This window comes from Electrona antarctica (genome assembly GCF_951216825.1).
Source record: "Electrona antarctica genome assembly, chromosome: 6".
In the NCBI taxonomy this organism is placed as follows: Eukaryota; Metazoa; Chordata; class Actinopteri; order Myctophiformes; family Myctophidae; genus Electrona; species Electrona antarctica.
In genome coordinates this window covers 11122547-11139974 of record NC_136811.1, presented here as the reverse complement: position 1 = coordinate 11139974, position 17428 = coordinate 11122547, and the positions used below count along the sequence as shown (strand labels likewise).

General features: G+C 45.4%; 1 protein-coding gene across 1 annotated transcript in view; it reads left to right on the top strand.

The window, feature by feature from the left end:
• Positions 1-6359: 6359 nt before the first annotated feature.
• The window catches only part of LOC306924943 (uncharacterized protein), a gene marked incomplete at its 5' end in the record, with an annotated part of 46724 nt that continues 35655 nt past the window's right edge, over positions 6360-17428 (top strand). Inside the window, 6 exons of the mRNA XM_079503623.1 lie at positions 6360-6680; positions 8315-8585; positions 9366-9419; positions 10092-10184; positions 11006-11191; positions 15228-15415. Coding sequence (XP_079359749.1) covers positions 6360-6680; positions 8315-8585; positions 9366-9419; positions 10092-10184; positions 11006-11191; positions 15228-15415 — 1113 coding nt within the window. The remainder of the gene's footprint in view (positions 6681-8314; positions 8586-9365; positions 9420-10091; positions 10185-11005; positions 11192-15227; positions 15416-17428) is intronic.

Here is a 17428-nt window from a genome sequence, read left to right as displayed (position 1 = left end):
ATGTTTTATTTATGGGAACAAGTGAACCGTTGATCTATGACATATTGTCATATTGTGAATAAGATCAAATGCTAGATTTGCCTTTTAAGTTTCTTAGTTTTTAACTAGTTATTCTCCTATAATGAAGCAGTTTTAATTTGTTCTGTTTTTCTTTTGTAAAGCTACTCTGGGTACCGAGAAAAGCGATATACAAATTGGATGTATTATTATAGATACTGGTCTCTTTTATAATGAAATTGCCAGTCTTCTTCATGCAGGTTTTCTTATCATTGTACCGAGGTAGAAAGTGTCACTAGTTTGGATGAGAAGGTATTAGATGAGTTTTGTGAACGGACAGTGGAAAATGGTTTCCATGACAAATACAGCTAACTGACCTAAAGACCAAAGATACAGTACATGGGCCTATTACTAGAACTAATTTGTTTGAACCATAGACTGTAAAGGGTCTAAGGTTCTATTGTATAATTGTTTTTCAATCTTTTACGGTATTAACCTAGACATCTTAAGTTTATTAGGATTTATGTCTGTATTTCATGAGAACTGCATGAGATTCTGAACATAAATTCGGTTTGGCATTTGTTTTAACTTAAAACCCTATACGGCATACTTAGTTGACTGGGCTACTCCAGGGATCAATACTAGGCCCCCCTCCTTTTACTCTCTACACCAAATCGGTACACAGAAAATAGCCGATCTACAAGCTCACAAGGCGTTGTGTTCAACACGTTGTGAGTTTGTAGATTGGCTATTTTTGCAGAATGTTCACCTATTATTAGGACTTCCCCCAATACACTAGAGTAGATTTTTTTACATTTCTTTTTTTCCCCTTCCGTTATGTAATAATTCTGTGACTTTGGGATAGCAGAAATGGCCTTGATTACCGTATATATGTATTATTGTATATAAAGCTATAAACAGTTCATAATGCAGCTAACGAGGTGAAGTCATTCTTCAAACAATTTTGAAGGATGCTTTTGACTAAATAAAACTCTTAACAGAAGGATAGAATGTATATCTCTCTCTCTCTCTCTCTCTCTCTCTCTCTCTCTCTTCTCTCTCTCTCTCTCTCTCTCTCTCTCGCGCCAGACTGGAAATTCTTAAAGTAATCGTTTCACTATTAGAGTAGGCAACTGGCTCTAGACTGGACAACTAGCAGTTGTCTACGGTGAAGAATTAAAACTGTGCATATTTTCTTCGTTTAAAATAAATTGACGTTTTTCCAACCACAATTTAAAAACTAGAACTGCACTCTGGCGAGTGCCTACTTGCTTGTTGCACACAAGTACTAGTGCGCAAGCAGAGCGCGCAAGTACTGGTGACGTATATGTCGATCAGTGTCAGGTGGATTAAAGGAAATGCCTCTATGTATATGTATATGTAATTTGTAAGTTGATTAGCGGTATACTGTGGTTACTTTGCGTATGTGTATATGGTATAACTAGCTCTCAATGATGACGTAATAAAGATGTGGATTAAAGGACCCAATGCCAGGGTGTACTTGGTTTTCGATGGTGACGTAATGACGATATGTTTTAGTGTCGGGAGGATTAAAGGTAATGCCCCTATGTATACATGTATGTAATCTGACACCACTGTCATATCAAGCACAAGTAGTCATTACATCATATGCTGGCACGGCGCATACGCATCAAACATCGCCCTGGATGAAAACTTCATTACTTGCGCGCTCTGCTTGCGCAAGTAATGAAGTTGAAACAAGAGCAGGTGTAATGTTCTCATACTTAATGTGTCATCAGTCACCTATGGTTTACGGCTCCATACTGGGCATCGACTTCCATTATAAAATATTATAAAATATAAAATCTTTTTAAAGAAAATATAAAATGTGAAAAGAAATACACAGTGGTACTGATTTGGCCTACTGGCAGTGGTGTGCACAAGACATGTGCTGTCAATTGGTGCGCCTAACACACACACACACACACACACACTGTAAAAGAGATATAAAATATAGAAAATATATATAAATCTATATATCCTAAAAAGTAGACTAATGTCCTCAAGCGATGTGAGAACATTGCTTGGAAGTAAACGTCTACCCCCCCACCCCCTCCCAAAAAAAAGAATACACTCACACACATGCCAAAATATCACATCACGGCGGGGTCTCGACAAAACCCCCGCTACGTTCTCAGTGGTCTGCACCCAAACAGTCATAATATAGACCCTGGAGGAGACAGAGAATGTAAAACATGTCTAAAACGTACCGTATTACTGTACCGGTGTTACTGTCTAAATATTGTACACAAACGTTTAAATGCCTTCCTTTGAACTCAAAAGTCTCAAACCAAAGACATTTTTAATGTAAATGCAATGAAGAATCCATTGTGCCGTCGTCAAAAAAAGGAAAAACAGCGCCATCTTTTCCTCTTTTCCTTCGTCAACAGGTGAACTGAATTCAGAATACCAATCAGAATACAAATTTATAACAACATTCATACAATGTTTTATATAGCACTTTTCTAAATACTCAAAGTATGTGCAAATTGTGGGACATTGCGGTGGAGGTTGCTGGTTGATGAAGTTGTACGTATTTTGGAGTCGTTAATTATTTTTTTTGAGAGTTCAATAACAATATTGAAAAAATCTCAATTATGGAAAAATACATAAAAAAAAATAGGTCCAAAACAAAAAGGCTGGTATCATATGGTAATTTAATAATAACTCATGTTTTGTCCACGGGCACACCTAAGCCTCCATGTGCGGCCAAAAGAAGCTGTCTGCCGGCGCCTCTTCCAGGTTTTTTTGAGTGGTGCAAACCACTCCAACAACTGGCTATGTTAGTACCCGTGTGTGTTTGTGCCTGTATGGGTGAGCATGGTTGCTATGGTTAGTATGTGACGTCACTGACATCACCGACATCACGTCAGAGTGATCTACAGTAACTATAACAATAAATGTGTAGTTGCACCACTCAGTTCACACAGGTGTGATTTTTATGATGTGTATGAGTACTGCACATGGAGGGTGTGTGTGTTGTGTATATGTGCTGCACCGGTGCGTTGTATTTAGTCACTTAATTCTGGGAGATCCCAAGACATTCCCAGGCCAGTGTGGAGATAAGATCCCCCCCCCATCTGGTCTTTGGTGCGCCAGGTAGTCTCCTCCCAGTGGGACGACATCACAACATCATATGTGACGTCATTATGTCAACATAATGACGTCACATATGACGTCCTTTAACAACCGTGTCCTTTAACTAAACCAAACGCCTTTCTGTGACTTTAAATGACGATTCCGGCTGCTTAGAGTAACTTCAGAGGATTAGGTGTCAAGACCGCAACCTGCCTGGACTGGGATAACGCCGTGAATATATTCACTATCGACAGACAGCGGCTTCCTTGATCGGTCGACACGACCCGTTAACTTTGTGGATTTGTCAAACTTGGCGAGACATTTGAAATGTCCTGCTGGACGCTGCATCTGTGGGGAGTAACGCAGCGATGCGAGATGTCTGTCGTTGCAGTGGAGAACAAGGTGTACTCATTTAGTGGACCCTACCATGACAACAATGGTAAGATCGAGGTGAATGTCTTCAACACAGTGACTTTGCGTTGGCAAAAGTTGCCCAGAGTGACGCCAGGGGGAGGAGACCTTGAGGTTCCCCCCAGGTGTCGCTCCCACACAGCTGTGTTGGTAGAATATACAGTCTACATCTGGGGAGGATATAACATATTTACCAGGGAGTACTACAACGTGCTTTATACTTTTGATGTGGACGCCCACAGATGGTTTAAACCCAGTGTTGCTGGGACTGTTCCAGAGAGGAGGACGGGCCACTCAGCCTGCGTCTTAGAGAAGGTAATGTTTATCCATGGAGGATACATGAATGAATGCACTAATGACATGTACAAGTTGGACACCAGCACAATGGTCTGGTCTTTAATTAACACCAGAGGAACTCCATTTCCTGTTTCAGTACACCACTCTGCCGCCATCATCGGAACAAAGATGTTTGTATTTGGTGGCTGGGATAACACGTCCGACATGTCCGTGTACAACACAGTCCTCAGAGTGTTTGACACAGAGACCAATCTCTGTCTGGACACGCCTTCCACACAGTTTTGTTCAGAAGGACACCGGTTTCTGTCAGCCGTCCATACCTACAATGGACAGTTGTACATATCTGGTGGCCGAAACAAAAGACAGGACTTCACCTTCAATGATCTGTGGAAATTCAGTCCAGAGACCTTCTCCTGGAAGAAGCTTGAGCCGAAGGTTACAATAGAGCCGAATTACACTGGTAATATGTGCACCTGCAGTTGCATACTGGGAGATCGTATCATCCTCTTTGAAGGATGCAACATGCACATCTTAGACTTAAGTCCGAGTCTCAAGACGCTGTCCAAGCTAGCAGTTATTCAGCACGATCTGGAGCAGTCTGGACTCCCACACAACATCAGGTGGGAACTGGCGGCTATGTCTACCAACAACAGCAACCGGAAAAATCACTCGTGTGAAGTGAGGCCGGGCGCCTGGAAGGAGTCTAACGCGTGCGATAGGATCCGAAAGATGGTGAACTATGCCTGGGCAGGGCGAAGCCAGAGGAAACTCTGGTGGAGGCCCTGACGTGCAAATCGGTCATCCGACCTGGGTATAGGGGCGAAAGACTAATCGAACCATCTCCGCCGTTCGGAAGGGTTGGGGCGATGGTCTCCGTCGCCCCCGGCCAATCGAAAGGGAGTCGGGTTCAGATCTCCGAACCTGGAAGGCGGAGACATGCGCCGCGAGGCGCCCAGTGCGGTAACACAAACGACCCCAGAGAAGCTGGCGGCAGCCCCGGGAAGAGTTCTCTTTTCTTTGTGAAGGGCAGGGCGCCCTGGAAAGGGTTCGTCCCGAGAGTGGGGCCCGCGCCCTGGAAAGCGTTGCGGTTCCGGCGATGTCCGGTGAGCTCTCGCCGTCCCTTGAAAATCCGGGCCAGAAGGTGTAAATCTCGCGCCAGGCCGTACCCATATCCGCAGCAGGTCTCCAAGGTGAACAGCCTCTGGCATGTTAGAACAAGGCGGGTAAGGGAAGTCGGCAAGTCAGATCCGTAACTTCCTCCCGTCCGTCGGCGGTCGCCGGCGGGCGTGCGGCTGTTGTCCGCCCCACGAGGGCTGCCGGGTCGGGCGGCGGCGGTTGGCAGCGACTCTGGACGAGCGCCGGGCCCTACTCGCGGATCTCCTCAGCTACGGTGCCCCCGGAGTTAGTGGGGTGCACACTGTCCGACGACCTAGATAATGGCGATCATAACTGCATTCTCTCGGTCGACGCAGTATGATCATACAGAAACCGTCTCGGTGGGTCGTGTGTGTCCCTTGGTGTCCCTCGGAATCCTTGTGTTTCCGCAATTGGGGGTCGCAGTGCCCAGGCGCTTCATCCCCTTGAGTTCTGATGTAGAGTGAGAGTCTCTGTTTGGGATCTACCGAGGGGCTTGCACTTCTTACCATATAGACGTGTCGGGCGAGGTGACCTAGCGGCTACGAGGTGGCACTCGTAGTACCCTCGGCGCTCCGGTGTCGAGGTTAGTTTCCCCGCTGGCTGTGGTAGTTCCCGGGGGTGTGAGGGCCCTTAAGGGTCCCGGGCGTGGCTAGAACGTGTCGGGGACCTTGCTTGAGACGGATGAGCCTGAATGAACCATCCTGTTATGGGACTCTAGCGCAGGCCCACCCACGAGTTGCCCTCAGTCCTAACAGGGGCGGCCTTAGGAGACTTGGGGTTCCGCACGTTACAAAAGGTGCGCGGGTTTCCCCCCGGGCCGTGGACGAACTTTGCTGACGACTGCAGATGAGCAGCCTTGACTGCCTGGTTTACCAGGTTTTCTCTGCCAAGCGTGTTTGACGGCGATCCGTTTTCCTTTCTTAGCGCGATGACTCCATCCCTGTGGGGGGCAACCCTGCCCCTGGCATCTCTACCTTCACGACTAGTAGGTATCGGTGATTTCTGAAATCAAGACCACAGTTTGCTGTGCCGTCTGCGTCGTACTACGGGGTGGAAGGTGTTCTATTGGAACCCCCGGGGGTGAAACTAGCCCTTAAGCTATATCCGTCCCCCTGAGTGAGCTGAGGGCACAGGGGGTCGGGTACGGCGGGTATGAAGCGTTTCATAGTACAGTCCCGGATGGGGTGTGGTCCGTCTAATGCGCCTGAGTTAACCAAGAAGGTGCTCGGCAGCGTTAAAGGAAGAAACCTACCCGTGAAATCAATGGTCCACCCAGTGCTTAGACTCTCGGTAGAAGCTGGCCTGTTGTCGCGGCGTTCCCGGCCCCTCCTAGAGGTGTAACCCCACCGATGGGAGGTAGACCCGGGTCGTGCGCGGTGGCAGGTTGGTTGCATCGGTTCCCGGTCGTTACCCAGTCGATGATCCCTAGAGCACATGCACAAGTCGGCAATGAGAGTGGATCATCGGAGGGGCCTCGACAGGCCCGGGTCAGCGTCGAGGGTCGCAGGGCGTCCGATGGCGGATTCCCGTACAGGCACGGGTCTAAACGGTGGGCCTGGGCGTTCAGCAAGCAGACGAGGCGGTTCGACTGCGTTGCGACTCCCGTCCGGCGCTTGGGTGCCAGTGACCGATCGCCCGGGCGGGTTCTCCGTCCGGGGGGCAGTGAGGCCACGGATACGCCCCGAGATAAAAGGGGCGTACGTGCCCGGAGGTTCGACGTGAAGATCCTCGATTGGTTTGTGAGTCTGTTTGTTGGGGAGCTACCTTTAGTCCTTTTGATAAGGAGATTAGAGGACCACAAGCCACCTGTGCAAACAAATCCCATCGGTTCTGCCCTGTCCAGAGGTTATATGACACCCCCCTTTTGTATGGGTTCCTGTATTGTTGCTTCCTCCTTAACCCATTTAGGCCTGACCTCGAAATTTAAAAAAATGGCTTGTCAGTTTTCTGAAATACCTATGTTTCTATATCGGTGGTGCTCAATATTTCATGTCAAGGACCCCCAGAATTATCTGTAATTGGCCACCGACCCCCATCTGAAAATATATTGTTCCAGGGACCCCCTGGAACAATATATTCCATATTTTAGATTTTAGCAGTGATCATGATGTCACAGACACTGCTCTCACTTACTTCCTGGACTACATCGTTGTCTCAGTAAGACAGCCCTCCCCCTATCCACAAGGAGGAGCAGTGCACCAAAGTATTATGGGAATTGTAGTCCAGGAAGGAAGTGAGACCAGTGTCTGGGACATCATGGACACTGCCAAAATCTAAAAGATCTAAAACCACATATTACACACACAAAGACCCCCAGCAAAGTGTAAATCTTCGGAACGTCATTAACATATATTTTTTTGCAAAAAGGGTGAAGTATCCCAAGTGCCAGGGACGAGAAGACGAGATGAATCTAATCATGCACTGATTGCCAGGGACGAGAAGACATTTTTTTAAATATTATTTTATTTATTTTTAATTTCATATTTTGAAAATTCCTCTAATCTGGTGTGCAGGTGATGACATGCACATGGCATGCACAATAGAATTACATTTTCTTTCTTTTATTTATAATGGGAACAGTGGCACCCAGGACCAAACCTGGTGTCCACCAGGTGGCACTGAAGGAGTTTAAATACAGTGATATTGTTACAGTCAGGGACTTGTGGTTGTGAGGTCCTGGAGAGAGAGAGAGAGAAGCTCAGGGTTGAGGTGAAACGGGACAGGAAAGAGAATGCATTCTTTGTTTTTCATGCCGTTGGGACTCCGCAAATATATGTAATTATTATCAGCTTCGTTCTGCACGGACAATATATTCGTCCCATCCCATTAAAATAATTAAGTTCCTATTTATCGCTATCACGATAAAAACTCTTCCAAGTTTTGTTTTTTAAATTTAGATTTTTATAATAATCTCATATCAATACAATAGAGATGCTCCGATCGATCGATGGCCGAATAAAATCGTCCAAATTCACCGATCCGCAAATCCGATCAAAGAAAGCTAAAAAGCTGCGCAGTTTACAATTTACATCCAAAAGAATGTGTCACTCTCTCGGTTCTGCACTGCTGTACTGGAGAAGTATAGCACTCTCGGTTCTGCACTGCTGTACTGGAGAAGTATAGCACTCTCGGTTCTGCACTGCTGTACTGGAGAAGTATAGCACTCTCGGTTCTGCACTCCTGTACTGGAGAAGTATAGCACTCTCGGTTCTGCACAGTTATGGCAGTTATTTGGGGCCCCCACATTACAATATCTCTGAGGTTGAGAATCACTGTTGAGAACCACTTCTCTAAATCGAGTCGTGTGTGTGTGTGCGCGCTCAACGCTTGTGTGTGTGTGTGTGTGTGTGTGTGTACAGCGCTCTCTCCCCAGGCCTTCCATCTGGAGGACGTGCGGTCGACGGTCCGGTCGTGCGGGAAGAAGAAGCGCTCGTCCACGTCCGTGAGCTCGGACAACAGCGCCGAGCTGTGCTGCTCCTCCTCCCTGCCCCCCCTTGCCCCCCACCCCTGCTCCCTGGCGCTGTCCCCCCCTCCTCCTCCCCCCAGGGAGCTGAGGCTGGAGCCCCCACACCCCCACCCACACCCCCATCCCCACCAACACCCACATCCACACCCCGGCCTGCTTAGCAACCCTCTACAGCCAGGTAGGGTTTTTGATTCATTGAAATTGCATTAATCCATTTAGACCTGACGACGATTCTACAAATGTCTTCTAAATCCTGACAGTTGTTTTGAAAAAACCCTATGTTTCTAATGTCAGTGGTTCTCAAACTATTTCATGTCAAGGACCCCCAGAATTATCTGTATTTAGCCGCCGACCCCCATCTGAAAATATGTAGTTCCAAGGACCCCCCCAGAAGCAAAGATTTGAGTTAGAAACGTTCGCTCTGAAAGAACATATATTCAAAGATTTGTGCCACATTTTCGCGATTTCTTTAAAAAAAATAGCAGACCTACACGTTCATGAGCTTGTAGATCTCCTATTTTTCAATAGCTAAAGCATAACATAATGCTTAAAACACCAAAAGGGATTCCCGCCCTGAATGGGTTAACCGTTTGTAGAACTTGTACAGTTCAATGAAAGTACAGGTCAATACAAAAACTGTCACGAGGATAAAACCAGGAGAAAAAAAAGCACTAAGACTTGTTTACATCAGGGTCCTCCATTTTCAATTAATCAGATACCGGCTGTTTAATCCCATTGGCGTGGCTGTTTCCTCCTATCACGCAATAGTTTGCCTAATCGCAATTACTCGAGACGATCGCAATGTAAACCACGAGTTGAATCCTGCACTTAAATGTCAGAAAGACTGACCACCTGGCTGCAAAAACTCACCATATTTGAGTTAATGGATGCGTCCTTATTGCGAGTCACAGTTATGATAAGGATGAAACCTGCGTGACCTCTGACCTTCTACCTCCAGGTTTAATCAAGATGGAGAAGAGACTGAAAATGGACGCCAAGCACCTGAGCTTAGGTCTGTATATGTCCGTCTGTATATCTGTGTCTTTGTCTCTGTCTGTCTGTCTGTCTGTCTGTCTGTCTGTCTGTCTGTCTGTCTGTCTGTCTGTCTGTCTGTCTGTCTCTGTGTGTGTGTGTGTGTGTGTGTGTGTGTGTGTGTGTGTGTGTGTGTGTGTGTGTGTGTGTGTGTGTGTGTGTGTGTGTGTGTGTGTCTGTCTGTCTGTCTGTCTGTCTGTCTGTCTGTCTGTCTGTCTGTCTGTCTGTCTGTCTGTCTGTCTGTCTGTCTGTATGTCTGCCTGCCTGCCTGTCTGCTGCCCGTCTGTTTGTGCTGCCCTGTGTGTGTCTGTGCTGCGTGTGTGTCTGTGCTGCCCTGTGTGTATCTGTCTCTGTGAGTTTGACTGTGTCTTGTCGTGTCTGTGCTGCCCTGTGTGTGTGTCTGTGTCCATCTGTCTCTTAGTTTGACCGTGTCTTGCCTGTCTGTCTGTCTGGTTGCTAATGGAGTCTGTCTGTCTGTCTGTCTGTCTGTCTGTCTGTCTGTCTGTCTGTCTGTTTTTCTGTCTGTTTTTCTGGTTGCTAATGGAGTCTGTCTGTCTGTCTGTCTGTCTGTCTGTCTGTCTGTCTGTCTGTCTGTCTGTCTGTCTGTCTGTCTGTGGTTGCTAATGGAGTCTGTCTGTCTGTTTGTCCACAGGGAGGAAGAAGGACAGACGAGATCGGAGAGACAGAGACCCGTTCAAGTTGAAACAGAAGAAGAAGAAAAAGAAGAAAAAGTCAAAGCAGCACTGTAAATAAACGTTCACAACTACATTACCCACAATTTACCGCTTCTACGTCATGTCAAAAGGCTCATAGACGGACCTGACAACGATAACGCGCAGTGAATGTTCCAACATGCATGTTCTGGTCCCTGGAACGATACTCGATAAAAATACTCGTGTTGGTCAGCTGGACTGTATGCAAGTTAGGGGGCTCGCTCGCTATGTTCGTAGTTTTACCCATTTTGGGCGGGAACCCTTTTTGGTGTTTTAAGCATTGTTATACCTTAGCTATTGAAAAATAGCAGATCTACAAGCTCATAGCGCGCCACCGAGTGGCGCGCTACAAGCTTGTAGGTCTGCTATTTTTGAAAACTCGTGAAATTGTGGCGCAAATTTGGAATATATATTTTTTTGAGAACGACCGTTTTTAACTCAAATCTTTGCTTCTGGGGGGTGGTCCCTGGAACAACATATTTTGAGATGGGGGGGGTCAGAGGCCAATTACATATCATTTTTGGGGTCCTTGACATGAAATATTGAGCACCACTGATACAGAAACAATAGGTATTTCGGAAAACTGTCAGAATTTAGAAGACATTTTTTTTTAATTTCGACGTCAGGCCTAAATGGGTTAAGGGGCGTTCGCTACTGTACATTCACAGTGTACATAAATGAAATGTGTTATTTCATTTACCCTACGTACACTGCCAAAGAGGCCCTATGTGCCATGAGGCACAAAGTGCAGGATAGGTAAGATAAACTGTTATCTAACTGTATTTGTGTGTGCGTGTGCGTGTGCGTGTGCGTGTGTGTGTGTGTGTGTGCGCGCGTGCCTGTTCCAACCCAGGTTACCATAACTACGACGGCCTGTCACTGTCGCTCCTGGAGCATTCTTCTTCCTCTGTGCATCATCGTCAACATGGCGGCGGCAACAACACCGCCGTCTCCCTGCCGGCCCCCTCCTCCTCCTCGTCGTCCTCCAAGCACCTCGTCTGTCCCCGCGCCATCCTGCAGGTGGACCTCAGTGGAGAGAGTACGTAACGTAACACCCCTCCCCCAACCAACCAACCACACTTCCTGTATGAAACCGAGGTTAATTAAATATGGTTAGGAAGCGAAGACCGTACGGTGGACTCCATGTTGCTCCCTGGAAAGGAAAGAAACATGCGCAACAATGGGCTATATGCAGCCAACACTTCCGCCGTTCAGCTTCCTTGGTCTCAACTGTGCATGTTTCTTTCCTTCCAGGGAGCAACATGGAGTCCACCTTCCTGCCCTCATTTAATAGTCCTTGTATGAAGCCCATCTCGTACTTCTCCGCATGGCGGTGGCACACCCGACCATAGAGCGTGTGCGCATGTATAAAGTGATTGGGAAATCGAGTGGCAAAGTGAGTTTAATGTCGTTTAACATCGTTTAATGCAATCAGATAGGACTTTTCTGTTTGGATGTATTGGGGCTGTCGAGGCCCGAAACGTTTTTTTCTCCACTCAGTAGGCGTTCCCGCATAACCTCCGGGTATGATGATGGCATGCGCGTACCCTCTATCTAACACCATTCAAGTCAACGAGGGGGAACGGACCAATATACTTCCTGTGTGTCTCCTACAGTTGGAGGCCATCGATATTGTCCTTTTCTTTTTGCTGAGGTTTGCGTGATCTGCGCAAAAGGACAGTTAACCCATTTTGGGCGGGAACCCCTTTTGGTGTTTTAAACATTATGTTATAATTTAGCTATTGAAAAATAGCAGATCTACAAGCTCATAGCGCGCCACCGAGTGGCGCGCTACGAGCTTGTAGGTCTGCTATTTTTGAAAAATCGTGAAAATATTTATTTCAGAAAACTGTAGGATTTAGAAGGATTTTTTAAAATTTTGAGGTCAGGCCTAAATGGGTCAAATGATAAGGGACAATATCGGTGGCACCCAACTGTAGACCGGAAGTGGTTTGATTCCCTCAAACTGAATCAATATAAAACATCAAAAGACCTCTGTCCATGGCGGTTTACGATTGGACGCTGTGTTAGTCGGTCGGTGTGTGTGTGTTCAAGTTAAAATCACGCAGAATAGAAACACAATTATTTGTTTATTTTAAATATATTGTCCATGTTGAACGGACAATACATCTACCGCATGGACTGTTTTCTTTAAAGTTAATGTAACCACTGCCAGCCTCCCATGATTTGTTTGTCACATTCTCGCCATACACAAGTAATCATTTTGGCAGCGGTGGCCCAAGGGTTAGAGGAGCACCCTTGTTGCCGAAAGGTTGCCGGTTCGATTCCCCGGACGGGCAGGAAAAATCTGGCTGGGGAAGTGATTGTCATCACTCACCCAACACCGCTGAAGTGCCCTTGAGCAAGGCACTGAACCCCCAACTGCTCCCCCTGGAGCTGCTTAGTGGCCAACAGTATACGACTGTGGTTGTACTGGCCGTGTGTGTGTGTGTGTGTGTGTGTGTGTGTGTGTGTGTGTGTGTGTGTGTGTGTGTGTGTGTGTGTGTGTGTGTGTGTGTGTGTGTGTGTGTGTGTGTGTGTGTGTGTGTGTGTGTGTGGCGTTGCTGCAAATGAGCACCTGTGCTCAGCTACTTCCCTGGGTAAATAAAGAAAAAAAATGGATGGTTTACATATTAAAGGAGCAGTCCAACCACGTAGCATATGAAGGTTTTGAGTGACACACAGTGGCTGAGGGTTTTATCAATGAACTGAATTTACAGCTCCAAGGTCAATGGATTGGATGGATTTTGTACAGGACAACACTATAAAATGGCCTTATATATATATATATATATATATATATATATAGAAAATGTTTTAAACATTCTTGAAAGTGTGAGAAGGCATTTGTGGAATCGGCCTCGGGTCAAAATAATACTAAACAACGGACAGTCACAGTGGATGGTAGTAAAACAATTAAGCATAATAATTCAATTCAACCACCAGGGGATTTAAAAGCTTGTGAATAACACAAAACGAGTCCTGAAGAAAGCCTGTGTTTCAGAAGACCAGACAGAGAAGGGAATGCTGCTCCACAGCTTGTCGGGGCTGCGAGAGCAAAGGCGCGGCCGGCCTCCTTCCCAAGCTTAAAGTTTCTGCTTACTCGGGACGGCCAGCATTCAGACAATAATGTTCAATGTTTTGGTTTTTTTTTGGATGTTGACCGTTTGAAAGAGGTTGGGTGGACATCGATGGGAGGCTCCTGGTTCTGTCTGGTGATGCATTTACACCTTGATTTATCTTAGTGTATTTTGCTTAAAGGGATAGTTCAGATTTTTTGAACTTAAGTTGTATGAAATACTTGCCATTAATATAGTGGTTGCAACTGTATTAATTGATTGCCCGAGTCCCATGGTGGGAGTTCTGCTCTGGTTTTGGTCAATATTAAGTAGTTCCGGTCATTTTGTGGGGGGCACTGGGGCCACGCAGTAAAAGTAAATTAATCCACAAAACGAACGTAATTTGTATTGTTGACCTATTTCTAAAATATTAGCGCGACTTTCGTTCAACTTTGACCCCTCTATCACATGGAACTATTTTTTGGGCGTAGTGATATGGACACAAAAAACATAGTTCTGTGTGATAGAGGGATAAAAAAATAACGAAAGTTGCACTAATATTTTAGAAATAGGTCAACAATACAAATTACGTTAGTTTTGTGGATTCATTTACTTTTACTGCGTGGCCCCCAGTGCCCCCCACAAAATGACCGGAACTACTTGATATTTCACCAAAACCAGAGCAGAACTCCCACCATGGGACTCGGGCAATCAATTAATACAGTTGCAATTAATACAGTTGTCAAGTATTTCATACAACTTAAGTTAAAAAAATCTGAACTATCCCTTTAAGTGATTTCATATGTTTGTCTAAACGTCTGGTACTCTGATACTCTCAATAATAATAATCTATTGTGTGCTTATATTTATTCAATGCCTCTGATGTGTATTATTGTGAATTTTGCTGTGTATGAATTGAGCAGTTGAGACGAATAACAGTCAAAAACCATAATTTATTTCCGATCCCTCCCCGAAAAAGGCATAGCTGTCCTGACCCCTTATCCATAATTTATACAGTATGGACTTGGACTGTTATTCGTCTCAACTGCTCAATTGTTAACGTGATTTCACTTTTGGTTACAAGTTGTCTGAGGTCACGGCGTCGTCTTAGGGTCACTACTATAAATGGGACACTAATGTAGCATGCAACGCTGATGAAGGCTTGACCGCCCCAAACGCATGCGTTGTGCTGCCCGCTCTGCAGCGTACCACACCAATGTATTTATTGAATAAAAAACACGCCTTAAAAGACAGTGGCTCAGGCGGCGGTGGCTCAGGGGTAGAGCGGCTGGATGGTAACCGCAAAGGTTGCCAGTTCGAACCCGTGCTCCCCCCAGAGTTGGTGTCGAAGTGTCCTTGAGCAAGACCACTGAACCCCTAAATTGCTCCTGATGTGCTGGTTGGTGCCTTGCATGGTTTCCACCACCGCCATCGGTGTGTGTGAATGGGTGAATCTCTGTAAAGCGCCTTGTTTTTTCTCTCTTTAGAGATTTTGATTTTGTACATTTTCTTTTATTATGTTTTTATTTTTTGATTGACTGTTCCACGTTAGAAGTTGTTACTGGTTATTTGGTAGATCTGTCAGAGGGAGATTTCCCCGAGGACTCCACCACAGAAAGTCCTTACCTTACAGTTAGAAGACTTGTTTAACCCCTTTTGGTGTTAAGCATTATGTTATACTTTTAGCTATTGAAAAATAGCAGATCTACAAGCTCATAGCGCGGCACCAAGCGCGGCGGCCAATTACATATAATCTTGGGTGTCTTTGACATGAAAATGTTTGAGAACGACTGACATAGAAACATGGGGGTTTTTCAGAAAACTGTCAGGATTTAGAAGACATTTTGTAGAATCGTTCCCAGGGTCAAAATGGGTTAATAATGTGTGTGTTTGGTGTTTTTTGTGGTATAGATCTGTCTGAGGGAGATTTCCCCGAGGACTCCACCACAGAAAGTACTCACCGTACAGTTAGAAGACTTGTTTAATAATGTGTGTTTGGTGTTTTTTGTGGTATAGATCTGTCTGAGGGAGATTTCCCCGAGGACTCCACCACGGAGTCCTTGCCGTACAGCGCGGAGGAAGAGCTGGAGCTGGACCTGGAGGAGGAGGACGTGCCGCTGCAGGAGGACGAGCTCAGCGAGGCGTGTCAGGAGATCGTGCGCTGCGTGTGTCAGATGGACGAGGAGAACGGCTTCATGATCCAGGTCGGTCTCTATACCAGGCCTGTCACCATTAAGACAGTTTAACACATTTAGGCCTGACGTAAAAAAAATAAAAAATAAAGTCTTCTAAATCCTGACGGTTTTATTAAAAACCCATGTTTCTATGTCAGTTGTTCTCAAACATATTCATGTCAAGGAACCCCAAATATATATGACATTGGCCGCCGACCCCCATCTGAAAATATGTTGTTCCAGGGACCCTCTCAGTAGCAAAGATTTGAGTTAAAAACTCGCTCTGAAAGAATATATATTCAAAGATTTCAGGCACGTTTTAACGATTTTTCAAAAATAGCAGACCTACAAGCTCGTAGCGCGCCACTCGGTGTAGGTGAGGGCATATATGAAAAAAAGGCACCTTACCCTAGAAAAATTGCAACAGAAGGTTTCTCAACTGTTTTGTGTAGTATTAGGTGTCCTTAATAACATACTAAAAGTTTACCAAAGTTTGACCATGCGAAAGGTGTCATTTTCAAGATGGCCGCCGCCAGTTCTTAAAAGACCATTACTCATCCATTATTCATCCTAGACAAGTAATTTTGGTGTCTAACCCTATGTTTTAGTTATGTAGGAATCCAATTAGCTTATATAAATTAGAGTTATGATTATAATAACTAGTGTATTTGAAAAAGTGGTTATAAGGTGGTAAGTGGTTTTAAAGGTTCAAAATGAACGCTTTCCACTATTTCATGGTTTCTGACCATGAGAGACTCAATGGAATACCTATTTTTATTATTGGGTGTGTCTGGACCCTTATTGTGCATATTTACAAGATGGTGGCTACCCGAAATAGTGCTTTACCATGATTTCTACCATGATTGTTGACTGTTTTGGCAAACACAAGCAATATTAATCCATTGGCTAAGATTCATGGCACAGAAGGAACATATTTTCTTGAGCTTGCATATTGTCAAAATGGCTGCAAACATGAAAAAGAAAAGAGACATTACATTTCCTGTCAGATCCTATTACCCAGGGGGCAAACCACCCCTTTTTGGATACCTACCTACCCCTTTTTTGCCATAACATCAAAGGTTGTCCACCAGAAATATCTATGACCCAATAGAATCACAACCTATATGGACACACCGGTCAATTTCTTTGCTGGAAATCCAATATGGCCACCACAATATTAACCCCCTTTAGCCTATAATGCGGGTGAATAGGGCAACATTTTTAACTGAGGGATATTTCCACGAAACTTCACAGGTTGATCAATGATATGAATACCATAATGGTTTGTATTGGAAGTTTCCATGATATCCAATATGGCCACCACAATACTAGCACCCAGAAAATAGGTTTGGCTCTCAATTCTGAACCAGATGAGCTATAAATACAAACTCATGGTTTCTAACCACGAGAGATATATACTGTAAATATTTTAGCCATAATTTCCCTCTATTAAGTATTATTGTTCTGGGGTGTTTCTTTGCAGAAAGACATCCCTCTGGCTGTATTTTGGTTTTGTTCTACTGTTTCTGTTGGCATTTCCTCTGTTTATGTTGACAATCATCCCTGGCAGGGACATGCATCGCCAAGCCGGACATCCCTTCACTGAGTATGGATGGTCTCTCAGTGATGGTCCCCTGTCCATCTAGAGCCAGCCTGGCCTATGCCAGAAAATCTGTTCATGTGCCAGGGACTGGAGACAAGATGCAGCAGGAGCTTCACTCCATTCCTGACTGGGGATGCATCACTATTATCTTGGACTCTGGCTGGCATCCTGTCATGAAAGGACGCGATGAGAGAGATCAATGTCCCTGGACAGCCAAACTTGCCAGGGATCTGCCACAGGCCCTCACGATTGACTGTGTGAAAGGCCTTGGTGAGGTCGACAAACACGATATAGAGACCCTTCTGCTCTCTGCACTTTTCTTGCAGCTGGCAAATGGAAAAGATCATGTTACAGGTACCTCTGCCTCCGTGGAAACCACATTGGGATCCAGGGACAACATTCTCAGCATGGCTGATTAGCCGGTTGAGGATGATTCTTGC